Source organism: Macrobrachium rosenbergii, chromosome 56 (assembly GCF_040412425.1).
Source record: "Macrobrachium rosenbergii isolate ZJJX-2024 chromosome 56, ASM4041242v1, whole genome shotgun sequence".
Taxonomy (NCBI): Eukaryota; Metazoa; Arthropoda; class Malacostraca; order Decapoda; family Palaemonidae; genus Macrobrachium; species Macrobrachium rosenbergii.
In genome coordinates this window covers 25,389,659-25,408,594 of record NC_089796.1, presented here as the reverse complement: position 1 = coordinate 25,408,594, position 18,936 = coordinate 25,389,659, and the positions used below count along the sequence as shown (strand labels likewise).

General features: G+C 40.4%; 1 protein-coding gene across 9 annotated transcripts in view; it reads left to right on the top strand.

The window, feature by feature from the left end:
- Positions 1-18,936, top strand: part of LOC136836060 (activin receptor type-2A-like) — a 282,286-nt gene that overhangs the window by 229,267 nt on the left and 34,083 nt on the right. For all 9 annotated transcript variants that reach the window (XM_067099957.1, XM_067099961.1, XM_067099966.1 and 6 more), the window contains one exon: positions 5,969-6,108. In XM_067099957.1, coding sequence (XP_066956058.1) covers positions 5,969-6,108 — 140 coding nt within the window. The remainder of the gene's footprint in view (positions 1-5,968; positions 6,109-18,936) is intronic.

Below are 18,936 nucleotides of genomic sequence, written 5' to 3'. Positions count from 1 at the left end.
GTGTCAATTCCACAAGTCTGCTGCTAATATGTTTACAGACACATTTATGAAGCTTTGTTTTTGTTAAACTGACTTGTGTATGAGTGCTCATTAATAATTAAATAATAATTCTGTTTCTCTGGGTAACATTTTTTTAGACATATTTCAAGACTACAGGTTCACCAATTCATAATTATCCAGGTTCATTTAAATTGGTAGCTCATGTTACAGCTAGAATTGAGGTTGTCTATTAGAGAAGCATCAGTTATAAAAGTCTCTTGACTTTCTTCATCATGTAGAGGTTGTTGGGACTTTCTGGTGAGTATGTGGGTTTATTTATTTACCCCTGCTTTCAGAATCCTTCTTTGTCTTTAATTTGCAGAAGGAGGAGGCCTACCTGGAGTCTTCTCCTTGGGGGTTATCCTCCTTAATTCCCTTGAGCAATCCCTTCTCTTGTCAAAGAAGTGCCACTCTTTTGACCCCTTCTTGGTTTCAAAGCTGTGGATGAAGCTGTTGGTTAGCCTTGAAAGTCTGGAACAGGTTGTCAGCTCAACTCTTGGGAAGTTTAGTCTGGTTACCTCCTGACTGCCAAGCCATCCAGGACTCTGGAACTTCAAAACTGTTTTTTGTTGCTGATGTTCTCTGTTGCCTGGAGGTATAAAGACGTTGGGGTAGAATGTCTGTGAAGAGCTTTAGTGGAACATGCACAAGCTCATGTCCTGTTGACCTCTCAGTCTTCCAAAGAACTTATCTCCTACTCTTCCTGGTTCTGGTAGGTACTCAAGTGTTTGGGAAATTGAGTCTCTGTGCTCCAATCCTATCTTTTTGAACAGTTTTTGTGACATGCATACATGACCTCTTCCACTCTGGTTTTTGGGCCTCTACACCAATCATGATGGTGTTTTGCAGCTTTGGGTTGTTTCTGGAAATTTCCCAGTCAGCCATAGGGCAAATTGAGAATTCACCTTAATCCTTTGCTTGGATCCCTTCCTGGAGGTCCCAGATTTGCTTCTTATACAAGATCTCCCTTTGTATTACCCATGTAAGTGGAGCAACCCCTTCAGCAGGCAGCAGTAGGTCACCTTCAGAGGACCCCGTTTTTGTTTTCCACCATGTGGAGGCCAGGGAAAATAAAGGTTCCTCCCAAGCATTATGTACTCAATCTTCTTCCAGGAAAGTCAATAAGGGGGACAAACAGATTTTCAAGAAGAGGTTGAGGGCAGAATCACCCACAGCCACACCCACCTTGCCGTCGACCCAGCTCCTGCTGCCTTCCAAGTTCAAGAGGTTGGAGAAGTCCCAGTCACCATCAGGCAGCAGGACTAGCAGACGTTACCCCTCAGTTGCCTTCGCCACCTCTTTGTTGGTTTCTTTGGCATGCAGCTTGACCTTATGGTGATGTTGGAGACAGATCAGCCTCTGTTTTATCTACAAATTCCTATACAGGCTTTACTGTGTCATCTCCCATCACATTTACAGTAATATTTTACTACCAGTAAGTAAGAAGCTTCAAAATGATGTATAGAAGGAAGGACTGTGAAGCTTATGAAAAAAAAGAGCAGTTTAATTTTCAAGAATATGCTCTGATATTACCAGCGAGTATGAGACCTCTGCATTCTAATGATAATGCCAGCAAATACAGTTACTTGTGTATACCACCTTCTCATTATTGGATGGAACTGTAATGTGACAGAGTTGGCAAGTTAAATAGGTTGAGCATACTATTTCTAGAGGCACTGGCATTTCCAACAATTTCTTTTTAATTTTATGCAGACTGTTCATCATGTTCCTTAGTTTGAATAGTACAGTATCTTGGATTTAAATCTCATTAATACAAGATTGATGTAATCAACATTATTTAGAAAAAGAACATTGTTAGGCAGTTCTCTACCATGTTGACAAAATTGGAACACATAAGACATGTGGAGCGAAGATTGTTCATTGTTTTATTGTAATTATTTTTGCATGTCAAAGACCCTACTACGTATTTCAGAAAAGTTGAGTCATCATTTTTTCCCAATATCTTAAAAACCAATTGATTGATTGGTATGGTACTTTGAAACAGAGTGCATCACACCCTCCCCCAATTTTTGATTAAAAAAAATTCTGTCCTAACAGATTTTAAAGGCACCTTACTCTTGAATTTTAGGACATAGCCAAACCTAGCGAGTCAAGGTTTACGAGTTCTTTCAGGTAAGCACTCTTGGGGCACTTATCCCTCCTAACACCAACCCTTCTTCATTCTTTGAATCTCTCTCTCTCTCTCTCTCTCTCTCTCTCTCTCTCTCTCTCTCTCTCTCTCTCTCTCAGTGGAATGTTTTCAGGCACATAGCATTGCAATTTTTCATCCTCTCTCTCTCTCTCTCTCTCTCTCTCTCTCTCTCTCTCTCTCTCTCTCTCTCTCTCTCTAGAATGTTTTCAGGCACATAGCATTGCAATTTTTCTCTCTCTCTCTCTCTCTCTCTCTCTCTCTCTCTCTCTCTCTCTCTCTCTCTCTCTCTCTCTCTCTCTCTCGTAATGGAATGTTTTCAGGCACATAGCATTGCAATTTTTCAACTGAGCGGTGTAGGATGAAATGAGCTAACGACCTACGTGGTTATACATAATTTAGGGGTTTCCGAAATCTCTGTAGTTGATGAAAAATGTTGGGTTGAATGACAGGTTTATCATTTGTGTGTCCAGTGACTACAGAGAAGGTTGTCTCGTCTGTGTTCAGAGTTATGGTTTACATATTGAAATGTCCACATAGATGCAGAAATTTGCATTTGCTATATGTCTTTTTGAAGTTCACAACCGGAGGAAGTTGCCCAAAAATTAATAATAAATCTGAATAGGTAAGATATTGCGTATGGTTATTTTGTGTCCCACAGTAAGAGTAATGCATTAGCTGAAGATTTAAAGAAGGTTGACATCATTACTGAAGAAACAACCCAGACGGCATTGTGGTGAATCCTTCACAGCATGGGTTTTTGGTATAAAATATTGCAGTGGAAATTGTAAGGAAAGAATCTATTGTTATATGCTGGCTTGTTAAGACTTTGCGAGCACTCAAGGAACATCGGAAAGAGGGGAGACAGGTGGTTTATGCAGATGAGACCTGGTTGACTACGAGGATGCACCACAGAAAGGAGTGGGTGGACACAACACAGCCAGCCACCAGTTCCTCTTACAGTCATCAGATGCCACCCGGAGAAGGAGAGCGTTTTGTGGTAGTGGGAGCTGGAACAGATAAAGGATTCATCAATGATGCATTTTTGTGCTACCCAGCCAAAAATAAAAGTGGCGACTACCATGGCGAAATGGACAGTACCATTCTTCTCTGTTGGTTTATGTCACAGCTCCTACCAGCACTAGATGAGCCATCAGTGCTGGTTATTGATAATGCACCCTACCACACCCAGCTAACGGAGGGAAGTCAACTGTCCCACCACTGCTACGAAAAAAAGTAGATCTTCTAAAGTGATTGGGAGTCCCACTGAATACCATACCCATCGCATGCTACACGACCCAAACTTTTAAAATGTTACGCCTTAATTCACTGTATCCAATAATATTGTATATATATTCTTATATTGCTTTTGTATTATAAATTGCGATCAATGGTTTGGTTTGGAAATGTTTACGCGGAGTTTATTTCGCCACATTTAACTCTGTTCAGAGCTTTTTTCTTGCTTCTAGTTAGGGTAAATGAATCTCTAGAGTCTAGATACTTTATTTATAAGGGGCAAGGTTATTTTTCATTATACAAAGTGTTTTAAGTCAAAATATAAGTAAAATACGTCGCGTGAAATTAATTTATCTATTTTCGTTAATAGATGACGATTGACGATGGCTATTTGGGGGTGTTTTTGTGTAAAAAAAAATTCAAGATTCCATTCGCTATTTTCACTAGATTTCATCATAACATGAGCTTTACGTATTTATTGTTTATCGGTGTAAAAATAACAGTAATATGTTCTTTCATGCCCAGTAGTTTTGATTAAAATACTTTCTCTCCCATTTTAATTACAATTGAGTTTCATCCTTGCTGCCGATGCATGATAATTTACAGTAGTCATTAGCAGCTTGAACATTGTTTTCTCAGCTTCAGCTACAACTTGCAGCTAAATTTAGCAGTATATTTCCTTGGATCTTTTATCCATAACGAATAAGGGTATAATGTAAAAATATATCAGTCCTCTTCTACTTAACGTCATTTGTGCCATAACTTAGGGTAATTGTTTATTACCGTACGATGGTTGAAATACAGGTAAACGGCTGTTGTTATCCGATTCGGTTGTAAGCAAAACAACAATTTCTTGGTCGGTTGTTTATGGCTGTACGCATTTACGCAAGAATATAACGTTACTAACAATACTTTTATCATTCTCTTTTACTTTTTTAACTAGAAGATGGGATAAAGAGATGGAGGAAAAGTTGTCTATTGTAATTTGGTCTCTCTCACTGCCTGATTATGCTGCTGCCTGCGCCTGCGCGAAATTTAAAAATATTGTCGTGTCTATTAATTGCTTACCCCTTTGCAAAATCGAATTATTGTAAGGTGAATTATCGTAACTTGAGCATTACCTGAGTAACTTAGTTTTATCACAAAAAGTGCATTTAGTCATGAAAATGAGATGAAAATACAGTGCTTAGTGAATATTTTTCAGTGAAAATTACCGCGAATGGGCAAATTTTCAGCAAATAATAGGTAGATACATTCCAAAGAGAAATCCATGAATACGTGAGTCCGCGAATCATGAAAACGCGAATACGGGGTGTTTACTGTATACAGTTCAAAAGTATTTTGTCTTATACATTTAACCTCTGTACATTCCTATTTGAGACCTGCTATTCATTTTACAAAGATGGATTGATAAAAAGAGAGAGAAGGGGGGGAAGTAAGGTGAAGATAAAACTCCTTTATTGACGTCTTTGATATCGTGTACATTGTTTCAAATGATTATAAACTGTTTTGCGATTTTAACCCATTTTTTTATTACTGTATATATTTAGAACAGTGAATGTAGAATAAGCTAAGTATACCATAGTTTTACCAGACCACTGAGCTGATTAACAGCTCTCCTAGGGCTGGCCCGAAGAATTAGACTTATTAAACGTGGCTAAGAACTAATTGGTTACTTAGCAACGGGACCTACAGCTTATTGTGGAATCCGAACCACATTATAGCGAGAAATGAATTCTATCACCAGAAATGAATTCCTCTAACTCTTCATTAGCCGGGCGGAGAGGCGAACTCGGGCCTAGCGAGTTTCCAGGCCACAACTCTACCGACTCTCCCAACGAAGAAATAACTTTTCATCACAAAATTATCGAAACAAAATAGAAACAATCACATTTATGAAGAAAGTAACATGCTACAGGGTGTAATGACATAAAGGGAAAGTAGGTAGAAGAATGGTGGAGTTAGAGGAAAGTTGGGGATAGTGAGGAATTTACTGTAAGCAGATACTCAGAACAAGTTCAGTAATACCCAAGCTTGTATGTCCGAAAGTATTAATCTGTTTGCTTGCTACCCCATCAAATTCAAGTGTAAAGTGCCTTAAAAAGCTGAAATTAGGAAATTGAATTTATTACCAAAGATTAGGGGAGGGTGTGAAACACACTGTTACAAAGTAGTAAACTGATCCTTCAATTAATTTGAAAGATATTGGCAAAAATACAATGACTCAAACTTCCCGAAATACGTAGTAGATGTGAGTGTTAAATTCTCATTTCCTAGGATTTCTGGTGAGTTTCTGAATGTAATCTGAGATGGAAGTTTCTCTGTATTGTCCAGTAGTATGTTTGTGTATTGGTTGAACATTACTAATAATAAAAGTTTACTAGAAAGTAATAAAAGAAAAATATAAGATATGTCAGCAGTTATTTTTCTGAGCCTTTGATTATACCATTTGTTAATTTTTGGATTACTGACCTGTTGTGTTATTTAGTAAGGTTAATGTTGGTTTTTTTTTTTTTTTTTTTTTTTTTTTTTTGCTATTAATAGGTCAGGATGGTCCTGTACCAGAGTATCATTTGCCATTTGAAGAGGAAGTTGGACAGCACCCAGCACTGGAGGAAATGCAGGAATGTGTTGTAACAAAGAAGATTCGACCTGCCATCCGAGACAGCTGGCGAAAGCATGCTGTAAGTACTGTAATTTTACAGCCCTTCATGTGAAAACTGATATTTCAGTTGGAATATGGGGCAGCTTTTTGTCATTTTGAAAGTTGTTTACCGTATATTAAGTGTGGTTAAGATTTTTTTATGATAGTTGTGTCATAAATAGACAAACATGTTCAAAAGAGTGATTCTATGATTTGCCTTTCATATAAGTTTTGTACAAGGAAAATGAAAATTTCCCGAAAGTTTGTGTGTTGGGGAGGGGGGATTGGATGTTGGACGGCTGGTCACCATGGGAGAGAAGGGCCACTAAGGCTGAGTAGAGGAACTCACTCCCAGAAAGGGTTGTTTGGGAAGGTAAGAGGAGTATGGAAAGCAGTTTTCCTGGCTGGGGAGGGGGTGGGAATGCAATATGGGATGGGAGGAGAGGCGTAGGCAGGCATTTGACTTTTCAAGCCCCCTTTTTTTTTTCTTTTCTTTTACATTTATGCTTTTTCCACATTTTATTAATAGATATGTATAGTACTTTCTTGTAACATAGAAAAACAAAGAGAGAGAGAGAGAAACACCAGCCAGAGGTACTGCTTACATTGAAGCTTATAACACACACAGTCCATCACTTTATTTTTGTTTTATGCTATTCTCTTTTTGTACTGTATTCTCATTTTTAATTTTTACAACCCAAAAAATGAACACAATTGTGTGGGTAGGGTACATACACATGCACACACTCCTTCACTTTGGTTGATAGCACTGAGGTAAGTTAAAAATAATGCAGTTGTTGCCAACATCTACAAATTTGCATTTCAAATATTTTTAATTAGAGATGAAATATCAACAGTGATAAAATATTCTCTTGTGTAGTGTTATGATGTGTGTGATAACCATACTTAAAGTAAACTGAACTTATAATGAAATACTCTACAGTAAATCAACCAAAGCCAAAAATAAAAAATTGGCAAATGTGAATTACTGCTCTAAGAAATTCTTACACACTAATGTCCTCACTATGTAGAGATGGTACATCAACATGATGAAATGCCGTGTGCATGTAAACACGCAGAGGCATACAAGTAAAGCTTCCATGATATTAAGTGAAATGAGAAAATCATTAATTCCAGTAAAACAGAAAATGACTTAACTACTTTACTAAAGTGTTCTTGAAGTAAAGGTAAGAATTTCTATTTACCTGTATTTACACTATAGTTTATCACAGGGGTAATGTAAGGATAATATTTACCCTTGTACTATATGTATGTGTTCAGGAATTATTTTCTTATTTTTTATTTTTACTGATTCACTTCATTGTGTATGCTTTAGTTTCGACTTACAAACAAAATCAGGTTACATCGTGGCAGTAGAAACGGATCTTGGACATAACCTGAGGACCTACTGTATACGGGCAGTCCCTAAGCTACAACTGAGATCTGTTCTGGAGGCGTCGACTTAAGTTGGATCTAACTTAAAAGCGATGAAAGCCTTACCTTTAATCCTGTGGTTGGCTTGCACACTGGAAAGATGGTGACACTTATTTACTTGGGGGAGCTCAGAAAGTAGTACCCAGCCTAATGTCACCTTAACTTGGGATTTTTGCCTTAGGGGTGTGCCAACTGCTGAATTTCGAGGAATTATCAGATTTTAGTTATTAACAGTTTTAAACTGTTTCATGTCTAAATAAACATTCCCTGAAGTGACAATTGAGGCTTAAGGGACGCGCTGACCGCCGAATATTGAGGAATTGTCAATTTTTAGTTAGTGATGGATTTGGACTAGTTAATGTCTAAATAAACAAATTCTGAAGTATTATTGCAAAAAAAAGTTTTGTTTGGTGGATTTTTTTTTACATATTTGTTCACCGTATTTACCACCCTGTGAGTGGCATTGCCAGGAAAATTGTCATACGTCTGTACGACTTTCCAGGTGGAATAGAGAAATATACTTTAGTTTCCTAATAAAATACACGATTTCTACAATAATAACTGGCTCGTTCTCTCAGATACATATCAAATCAGAGTAAATATGTATCTGTATCTCGATATCACCCTGTGAGAGACAAATTGTCGCATAATGTCTGTATGACTTTCTAATTCTGGATAGTAGGAAATGAGAAATATACTTCAGTTTCTTATTAAAAATACCCATTTTCTACGATAAGAGCTGGTTCTCAAAAAAAAATAAATAAATAAAAATAAAGTAAGATCAGAGTAAATATACATCTGCGTATTTTGATATGTTGAACTCGCCATATCACAGATATACCATGCCAACTAGTTTACATAAAACATTTTGTATTTCTTGACATATTTTTACTGTGTATTTTCAGAAATATAAAATTGTATAATCTTGGGTAACACTTCATAACATCCTCTTTACCCAAGAGCCATCTCGTTGAGTGAGTGTGAGTTACGTACTTTTTAGCATTGTGATTGCGTTGACGCTTGCCTTTTGTGACCCCACTTTACACTGACATAGTTCCAATGGCAGGAGAAAAGAGGAAGAGTACCCTTGTAAGGGAAAGGTACCAAAGAATGTGTGCCCAACGTGGAATACAAGAGACCTGGCCAAACGAGAAACATTATTAAGGGAGAAATGCCGGGTACCTCTGGGATATCAACAGTAAGATTGATTTTCTTTCAGTGACTTGTTTTCCTATGTATACTCCATGATCATTATTTATTATAATAATGATAGTAATTATATACTAGCAAGCTTGATTTTACCGCAGTGAGTTGTCCGACTTGTTCAGCTCGGGGCCATTGGTTACTTTATCCTCGCAGATGTGTATTTGTCATTTCTATATCAAAACAGAAAACATGGAAATACCAACACCAAGCCTTGTACAGTGGCGGAATACATTTTTATAGGTTATGAAGAAAACTTTGGGGTGAGTGTAAAATGCCATGCCCTGGCCTAACCAGACTACCTTCCTAACCTCACCAGGACACCGTGCCCTGAGCTGGTGGGGGTTGGGGCTTCACCCCTGGACCCCCCAAGTAACACTCAACATCGGAAAGGTCCAATCCTCTTGTTCTGTTAACTACCTCATATATTTTTATTGGTTATAAAGAAAATATATAATTAATAATATATATAGGCAAAGTTATGAAAAAACTGCACTGATAGCATATATTATTAATTGTTATAAGTTATGAAATAAACGTAGCACTGATACCATATACGATTTTTTATAGGTACCATATACTATTGTTTATAGGATATGAAAAAAAGTATTGCTTATTTTGTAATAACAATGAATCTGTGACAGTTAGAAACCTGATAGTTGCACTAAAACTATTTTGTCATACCAGGCACTAAAACTATTTTGTCATAAAAGAAATATGCCCTGAAATTTTCAATATAATCAAATGAACAGAAATATGCTCTCAGATGATATTTATGTTACCTAAAATTTACCTTTATATTTGCATGTAAAGTATGCAAATGAATTTGCCAATAACAATATAAAGGGTACAATAAAAGTTGGGAAATGAATGCAGTAATTATATTTACTAAGCTCACAGTGATGTTATATCTGTACATTATACATACACGAATTTTATTAGATAAGTATAAATGATACAGCTCAATGGCATATCACACCCTTAATTGGGTAGGAATGTCTGCAGGCAAGGCAAATTGACTTTTAAGGATTACTTTTCCTCTACTAGCTCTTGGTTGCTTTACTGAACTTAGTTAGGATTTCTACGTTTTGGATAAATGCAAATTTAATTGCACTGGTGGCAATAGTTACGTTAGCGCAGAATCAGTTTGCTGCTGGGTGTAATGTACTTACTAATTAAGGGCTAAAATGAAGCAGCACTGGCAGTAAATCATAATGAAAAATATATCACATGAACTTTATAATTTGTCATGATTTAATATTATAGGTGTAAGATAATTTCATAGAATTATTATTAGAATTAAGACCTATAAGGTTAGTTATGCACTTAAATATAAGATTTTCTTGGGTATATAAATTCATGCAATTAGTTGCCTTGATGAGCCAATGTAAAGGTAGAACTCGTGGTTTTGTGTTAGGTGGTGCCCCCGGTACTTAGGTATGGTGGTGGCACAGTGCCATATGTGACACAGTTGGCATCCAATGATTAGATGTTAGTTTTAGAAGTTAATCATTATTATATTATTTTTATTTTCTGCATTAGTGAAATGGTATGGCATTACAAAATGTATGAAAAGCACATGTTTAATTTTATAAGATGTTTTTATAGCAAAGCATTCTTTAGGATTAAAAGTATCTGTTCTTGTGACGTCATAGGATGAAAATGGTGGGAGGGAGCAAAATGTAAACAAGTGCAGGTGGGAGTGTGGAATAGAATGTAGTACGGTAGAGAGAGCTCTCTGATAGTTAGGTTGTTGATTTTGGGTTGTAAGTCTGTTTTATGGTGTTTGTAGTCGTAAGCTGGATTATATAATAAAGAACAACAACATGAACTGGTGGGTGGATTGCATAATTGTAGCATTTTTAGATGGGTTAGGCTAGAAAAACTTAAAAGTGGTACCAGAGCGTGGTTGGTTAAAAATGGACGGATCTGATGGTAAACTTTGGGAGATGAAATGGAGAAGAGACTGTCTGGGATTTAGTAGGACACAGGGTGATTATAAAGGATGGAGAGGACAAGTTGAAGATTGGCTTGTGGTGTGTGGAGAAGTGAAGTATCTGGGGATAGAGATAGAAAGAATGAACTTAGAAGGAAAAGCTTTAGAAGTAGCAAAAGGAATAGATACAGATGTACTTAAGGATAAATAGGGTTCAAAGATAATCCTATCCAAACTAGTTGAAGTGTATCTAAAAGATACATTATTGGAAAATTACAGTAAAATGAAAAACTATTTTAAAATGGAAAGAGAATCTAATGAAAAGATGAGAGATTTTATAATTAGGTGTGAAAAGGCAGTCAGAATGTAGTAGAGCGATAGGGAAAAGATACTTGAAAGGGAAGCAAAAGGTTTTCATGTACTAGAACAAGCGAATTTCACAGAAACTCAAAAACAAATGGTATTAGCAGCTTGTGGTCAAGAAAAGTTGGAATATAAAACAGTGTCACAGATAATGAAAAGAATATTTGAGGGATTAGGGAATAAAGAGGAGGGGGAATGGTTGGGATCAGGAGGTTATATGAATTTTGGGAAAGGTAGGAAAAGCCAAAGATTTTGGGGAAAAGTGAATCGAGGTAGAGGTGGAAGAAATCCTATAAATAGAGAAGGGAAAGTAACACTGCGCAATATGCAAATCGGAATGGCATTGAGCTAGAGATTGTCCTCAGAATTTTCAAAGTAAGAAGAAATCAGAAACTGGATAAGAAGAAAAAAAAGTTTATGTAGTAGAAGTTAGTAAAATAGAGGAAGAATCTTGGGAAAAGGTTGATGCAATTTTAGACAGGATGTAATGGGAGAAGTGATAGTGAGTTAGAGGAAGAAAAGATTTATTGGGAAGCCTATGCAGATGCTTCATTTGGGAGTATTGAAGATGGTCATACACAATTAGGTTATGTGATATCTTTGACAGGTGATAAGAGAAGTCCCATACAGTGGAAATCCAGAAAATCCAGAAGAGTAGCAAAGTTCACCATTGAATCAGAAGCTCTGAGTGTGGGAGAGGCCACAGAAGGCTTGATATATTTCAAACATTTGTGGGAAGAGATATAGGAGGGAGAAAATTAGAAGCATTGGTTAAAACTGATAGTAAAACCCTAATGACTGTAATAAAATCGAGTGCTGGAGTAAGTAGTAAGAGATTAAAAATTGATATTGCAGCAGTAAGAGAAACAATAGAATCTGGAGAAATAAAGAAACTATAGAATCTGGAGAAATAAAGGTGAGATGGATAAAAGGAAAGCATCAGATAGCCGATGTATTGACTAAAGCTGGAGTTTCCGGGGAAAGTATTAGAAATTACATAGAGGGTAAAGAATTGGAGAATAATGGAGATTAGAGGTGATTAGGATAAGAAGAGGTTGGAGGGGAGGGAGGAGGAGATACAGGCAGTCCCCGGTTAATGGCGATCTGGTTTTACGGGGCTTGTCTAGTGACAAAAATCTGCAATTTTCGACGCCAAAAATCACCGATTTTTGCCTATCGGCGCCGATAACCGAAAATTGGCGCTTTTCAGCGCCGATAAGCCCTGAAAATTGCCGGAAATCGCTGTTTTTCGGTTATTATCACACCCCCAGAACGGAACCCCTGCTGATAACCGAAGACTGCCTGTACGTGTGATTATATGTTAGTTTTAGAAGTTAATCATTATTATTTTATTTTTATTTTCTATGTTAGTGAAGTGGTATGGACATTACAAAATGTATAAAAAGCACATGATTAATATTATGTTTTTATAGCAAAGCATTCTTTAGGTTTAAAAGTATTTGTTCTTGTTGTGACGTCATAGGATGAAAATGGCGGGAGGGAGCAAAATGTAAACAAATGCAGGCAGGAGTGTGGAATAGTGTTTGGTACGGTAGAGAGAGCTCTCTGATGGTTTTGTTGTTAATTTTGGGTTGTAAGTCTGTTTTGTGGTTTTTATAGTTGTAAGCTGGATTATATAATAAAAGAACAACAATGTGAACAGGTGGGTAGATTGCATAATTGTAGCATTTATGGACGGGTTAGGCTAGAAAAACTTTCACCTGATCCTAGGACTCAGCAAGGTGATTTAAGGTTTCTTTGCTCGTTCAATGTAAGGTGCAAGCTTTAAGTTGCTTACAAGGTTTGAATGTCGGAAGTGACATGCAAAGGGGAGAATCGAATAACCTTCGATGCCAGGAATTTGGCTAGTGGTATCTTAGTGCAGAAGAAAGGTAGAAGGTGAGGATAAGTTAAAAGTTAAGTATACCTTAGTTTAACCAGACCACTGAGCTGATTAACAGCTCTCCTAGGGCTGGCCCGAAGGATAGACTTACTTTACGTGGCTAGGAACCATTTGGTTACCTAGCAACAGGACCTGCAGCTTATTGTGGAATCCGAACCACATTATACCGAGAAATGAATTTCTATCACCAGACATAAATTCCTCTAATTCTTCATTGGCCGGCCAGAGATTCGAATGCGGGCCCAGCAGAGTGCTATCCAAGAACAGTACCGACCCGTCCAACGAGGAACTGAAAGTGAGGATAGTAACAAGGTAGGAAGTATCTTTGTGCTTTTAGGAAGGGTATTAGAAGGGAGGTAACGTGGCACTTCGCTCTGGTAGGAGTGCCAGGCTACTTTGGATGGAGTGGCAAGGTGCCAAAGATGGTTGGAGCGTTGGTTTTAGTGCCTGGAAAGCACGTCAGCAGTTCTGTTGTCGGTACCCTTGATGAGCTAGATTTTCCAATAATGGGCTTAGAGTTCCAAGCACCAGTGCATGAGGCACATATTCTGGTTTCTAAAAATCGTTAGATATTAAATTCTGGTTTCTAAAAATCGTTAGATACTTAAGGGGTTATAGTCCGTAAGGACGGTTAAGGGAAATTTATGATCAGCATGAAAGGATTGAGCTGTTTAATGGCCAGGATCATGCCCAGGAGTTCTTCTTAGTGGTGTTGTATCGAGTTTGAGCTGGGTTGAGTTTCTTGGAGTAGTAGGTGACTGGATGTTTAACCTTATACATTTCTTGGAACGTGACAGCTCCAATGCCGATGTCACTGGCATCAACTGCCAGGTAGAAAGGCTGGTCTTAGTCAGGTACATGGACTGGCTGACTGATGAGTACGGCCTTCAAGTGATCATACACTAGCTCGCAGTCAGGCATACAATGGAAGGTTTGCTTCCAGGAAGAGGTTGGTTATAGGAGCAGCTGCATCAGAGAATAGAGGAATGAAATGATGGAAATATTTTACCATTCCTATGACATGCTGAGCTTCTTTCTTTGTCTTCGGGTATGGCATATCTTGGATCGCACAAATGTTAACGTCCTTAGGCATCAGCTTGCCATCTCCTATTCTGTGATCGAGGTTTGTGATTTCGGCCAACCTGAACTGGCATTTTTTTTAGATTGATGACAAGGTTACTCATTGTAGAGTGGCTAGAATTTGGTCAAGGATTTGTAGATGTTCTTCCCATGAGTGGGCATAGCTTACTATGTCATCTAAATAGACAACGCAGTTTTTGGCACCTGCCGAGACCGTATTCTTTAGTCGCTAGAAACAGCTCGGGGCATTTTTAAGGCCAAAGGGCATCACCTTGCACTGCTGGGACGGGTAGGCATGGTGAACGCAGTCAAGAGGGCATGACTCCTCGGACAGTGGCATCTGCCAGTACCCCTTTTCCAAATCGATCTTGCTTAAGAAAGGGGCACTGGCCAGGCTGTCCAAACAGACCTCAATTCGCAGGAGCAGGTATGGCTCTGGTTTTGTAACCTCATTCAGTTTGCAGAAGTTTGTGCATAGCCTACCCCTGCCTTCTTTAGGAACCAAGACTACTAGGGGGAGGACCACTTACTGTGGTTCTCCTCAATAATGCCCAGGTCGAGTTGGAGTTGTACCAGTTCCTGGGTCCTTTTAGCTCACTGTTGGTTGACCTGATGGTAGCCTTGGGCGATAGGTGTGGTATTTTCTTGCAGGTGTATGGTATGTTCCAGGAGGTCAGTGCATCAGAGGTGATCTTGGGTTACCTGAGGTTATTGGAGTAGTAGCCGTTGAATGTCTTGGTGTTGGTGATCTTCGAGGCCTGGCGGTAGTGGGTGTAAGGTTGAGCAAAATTTCAGAACTAGTTGTGGCAGGTGGTATTGTGATAATAGTGTCTACCACGGCCCCAGGTTTAGGCGGAGTCTTCCCGTCCTCCTCCTCCTCCTCCTCATGTTGCTGGTAGGGCTTTAGCAGTTTAATTTTAGCCATTTGGCTTGCCCTCTCCCACAGTGTACAAGGTACATCAGGGGATCCTTGTTTCCCGAGTATATTGTGGGGGCCTGTGAACTGTGTCTTGTGGAGGCGTGTAGCTCCTGTGCAGAGTACCAGGACCTGGTCTCCTGTATTGAAGCTCCAGGAGGTCGCCTTTTTATCGAGCTTAAGCTTGACTCTCGAGTCGCTGCCTCCATGGCCTGAGTGACAGCCCATGCAGCCTGGAGTTTTCATTGGATGTCAGAGAGGTCCTTCACCCAATCGGCTATTTCAGGTTCGGCCCAGGCCTCATATAGGATGTTGAGGTCCCCCTTTTGGAGTGCGTGTAGAGGAGCTTGAAAGATCTTTACCTGAGGGTTCTGAGGGGGCCCTGGCAAATGGTGAAAAGGGTGTAGAGGAGGTTCTCCTCCCATGTTGCTCCTCCCTTGTGTTCAAGCATGGATAAGGTGGAGCCGAGGGTCTGGTGGAATCTCTTCACTATTCCCTGGATGGTAGGGAGGTGAGTGGATATGTTTTACTCTGTGGTTGGCCATGCTGTCCCGGAATTCCCTAGACATGAAATGTCACCCCTGATCAGTTTGGATAGTGGTGGGGAACCTGAAATAGCAGAAGAATTTTATCGGCTTTCACAGCTCTCTTAAAGCTCTCACTCTGGACTGGGATGGCCTCTGGGTGTCGTGTGAAGCGATCTATTATAGTTAGGCAATGGTTATGGCCAGTCTCGTTTTTTATATGTCCTGTGGTGTGTAATAGTCAGTGACAACAACCTGGAATGGGACGCCAATAAATGGAATGTTCTTTATGGGAGACTTTGGGATGACCGGTTATCTGCCAAGTAGGGCAGGAGGCTATGAAGGGCTTGACGGCTTTTTGCAGGTCCGGCCAGTAGAATTTACCTTTGATGACCCTGGCAGGCTGGGTAACACTGAAGTGCTCTCCTATCCCATCATGTGCCAATTGGAGGATTTTTGTTTGAAGGGAGTTGGGCACTACAACCAGCCAGTGGATGACCAGAGCAGGCCCATGTCGTCCCCTGGTTATCCGGTAGAGTACCTTGTCCTTCGGGAGGAAGTCGTCCTTCACAAGGTCCACAATGTTGTCTTCATTGGCGGTGGCATCAGAATGGAGGCATTGCCCTGTGATGAGGAGGGCAGCCGCAGGACTGGAGTCAGGTTGACCTTGCATGGAGCCAGACTGGTCATCCAACCATGGGACTTCCACTAAGGTCTTCGCAAGGGGTAGGGGCCTTCTTCTCAGGTTCATCAGGGACCACAGTCATCATGTAGCACAGAGGAATCAAGGAGTCTCTCCACTGCAGAAGGTTCTGGCCCAAGTGGAAGGGCATCCCATCAAGAGGGACTGGACCACCCCAAAGAGATTTTCCCTCAGGAGGAATTACCAGTGGTGACCCCCAGGCGAATGATAGGGAGGTCCTTGGTGTCGCCGTTGACCCAGCAAATGGTCATCCTCTCGTCCCCATGAATGGTGGTACTGGGAGGCACTTGGGCCTTGTGATGAGACTCGCCTCTGACCCGGTGTCAGTAATGTTAGGCAGGATCTGTGGTGGTGAGGATCCATCGAGGGGAGCCATGGACACATCCTCGAGGCCGATCCACTCGGGGGGGCTGTTGAGAATTGACAGCTGTATTGACTACCTTCTGAGGGGGGGAAGTTCTTACATCCTTTTGTAGAATGCAGACTTGTGGCCCTTCTGCCCACAGTCTTAGAAGATGGCATCTTGGTAGTTTGGTTTTGGGGGATCTGCCATGGGTGCAGGCTTAAAGGTAGAGGCTGTAGCTCCAGGGGAGGGGGACTCTTCCCTTGGTGGTGGCCCTGGTTGAGTGCTGGGAGGGGGGCCTTCTGTTGGGCACCTGCCTTTGAATGGCACTGTTCAACAAGATGCCCTACCCTTCTACAATGCTGGCACTCTGGAGCGTTCGATGGGATCCCATTCTTAGGGCGGTGTGAATCCATGGTGTGACTTGGTGGGAGAATCTTTTGACCTAGCAAGCTGGCAGGAAGGTGGTAGGTGTCCCAATCATCCGCCAAGCGATAAAACTCTGGGAAAGTCTTGGAACATTTTTCGCTAGGGTGAGTGGCTAAGCCCCCAGATGCATAATACAGTAAGTCCTCAAGCTGGATGCGCTCCAGGAGAGCCTTGAAATCCTTGCATTCCAAGGCCTCCAGCTAGTGCTTGAGAGCTCAAGTCTTATGATACGCCCAGTCGATCCAGGTTTGGCCTGCTTCCTTGGGGAGACTGCACCAGCACTGCCTCTATTGCTCAGGAGTGATCTTGTATGCCTTAATAACCACTCCAATTAGCCTGTGGCACCGTTGTCCAAGGAACCAAAAGTGGCCCGGCCCTTGCCTCCCATATGTTTGGCAAGGATCAAGGCGATCTCCGCGGCAGTAGGAGTGAAGGTATCGAAGATGCTTTCCATTTGGTCTAAGTAAACTTCAGGCTCATCTTTGTTCCCCTTTGGTATTAACGAGTTGGTACTAGAGATGTGGAAATGAGACGTAAAAGGTGGTGGGTTAGCTGCCTGGAATTGGGCCAGGGCCACGGCATTGGTTTGCCGAGCTTGCTCCAGCTGGATCTCCTTTTCTTTTCTTTTAGAGCTAGCTGATGCTGCTTCTGTTTCTCCTCCTTTCTCCCTCATTCTTCCTTGGCCAGTTCATACTGCTGTTGTTTCTCCTTCTCCTTCCTTCTTCTCTCCTGTTTCTCCCTTTGGAGTAAAGTATCTAGCTGTTCCTGCACCCACCAGGTGAGCTCTCCTCCCATGAGACCCGTCTCCTTCCCCATATCCATGAAGACTGTAGTTTATCGCTGCCATGGTGCTGGTTGGTTAGGGTGTGTTAAAATGTCTGGGGAATAAATGAGCTATTAGTAAGTGTCCTGTAACTTGGTGGCACTTAGCTAGGCTGGCATTTTTCAATAAGGTGATACTATTGCTGAGTGTGCCATAACCCTTACAGTCCAGCCTAAATTATATATAAAGCGCACCCCTACACTGGCTGAATTTAAAGTTGGCCAATTAAAAAAAAAAAAATCAATGGAAAGAGGAAGATATGCATATGCACATGGTATAAGAAAAAAAAATTCTTTAAAAATTTCTGTCTTCCACAGGAAGTTGAAAGAAAATATTTCCAACCCTGTGCGGGGCTTGTTTACCAAGACAGTCGTAAAGAATATGCTAATTTTACCAAGTTTTAAATTTTTTTGTAAATTTTTTATTTTGTAAAATTATAATTACAACTCACACAATATCATAACAGATAAGAACTAAAATTAGCAACAAATTCCGAGTATATTTATCGTAAAATATTTACAACACATCCATCCTTGGATGGGGGTGTGGACAACATTCCCCTTCGACATCTTAAGGCAAACTAATCTCTCTCTCTCTTGTACCAGTTAGCTATTATAGTTACCTTAAGAGTTGCCATGAGTCATTTATTGCCCATGGAAGTAATCTGAACACTTTTCCCGCAAAGTTCATTAAAACTTTATGGCACGAAATGTTGATCGTTAGAGGACGATGCCCGGAATTTACCCTAAAACGCCTACCCACAAATGGTTAAGTGGTCACTCTTCAAGGCAGCAGTCCTTGGTGAGTGAATGAGAGAGGTCACGGACACGGTATTGCCCCATGGTACTCTTATGGACACGCAGATAGGTGGCACTCAGTGCCTAAGCACAGGTGCTGTTGTGTAAGAACACAATGGAGGCGGTGACATAGTGCTGGTGGTGTGGAGGGCCAGGAATGTGGCACTCACGGTATGGAATGGTGTGGAGACCCGATGCAAATATACAGTCACAAACGTGCATGGTAACATTCACACAACAATCACTCGGTTACTCAGTGCAGTGGTGGTGTTCTTAAGAATGGGTTGGTGGACATATACAGGCAAGAATGGATGTCACGTGCAGTGGCTGTTCCAAAGAATGGTAAGGTGATGTACACAGGTGAGAATGGATGCCACAGCAGTGAGTGTTCAAAAGAATTGCAAGACATACACG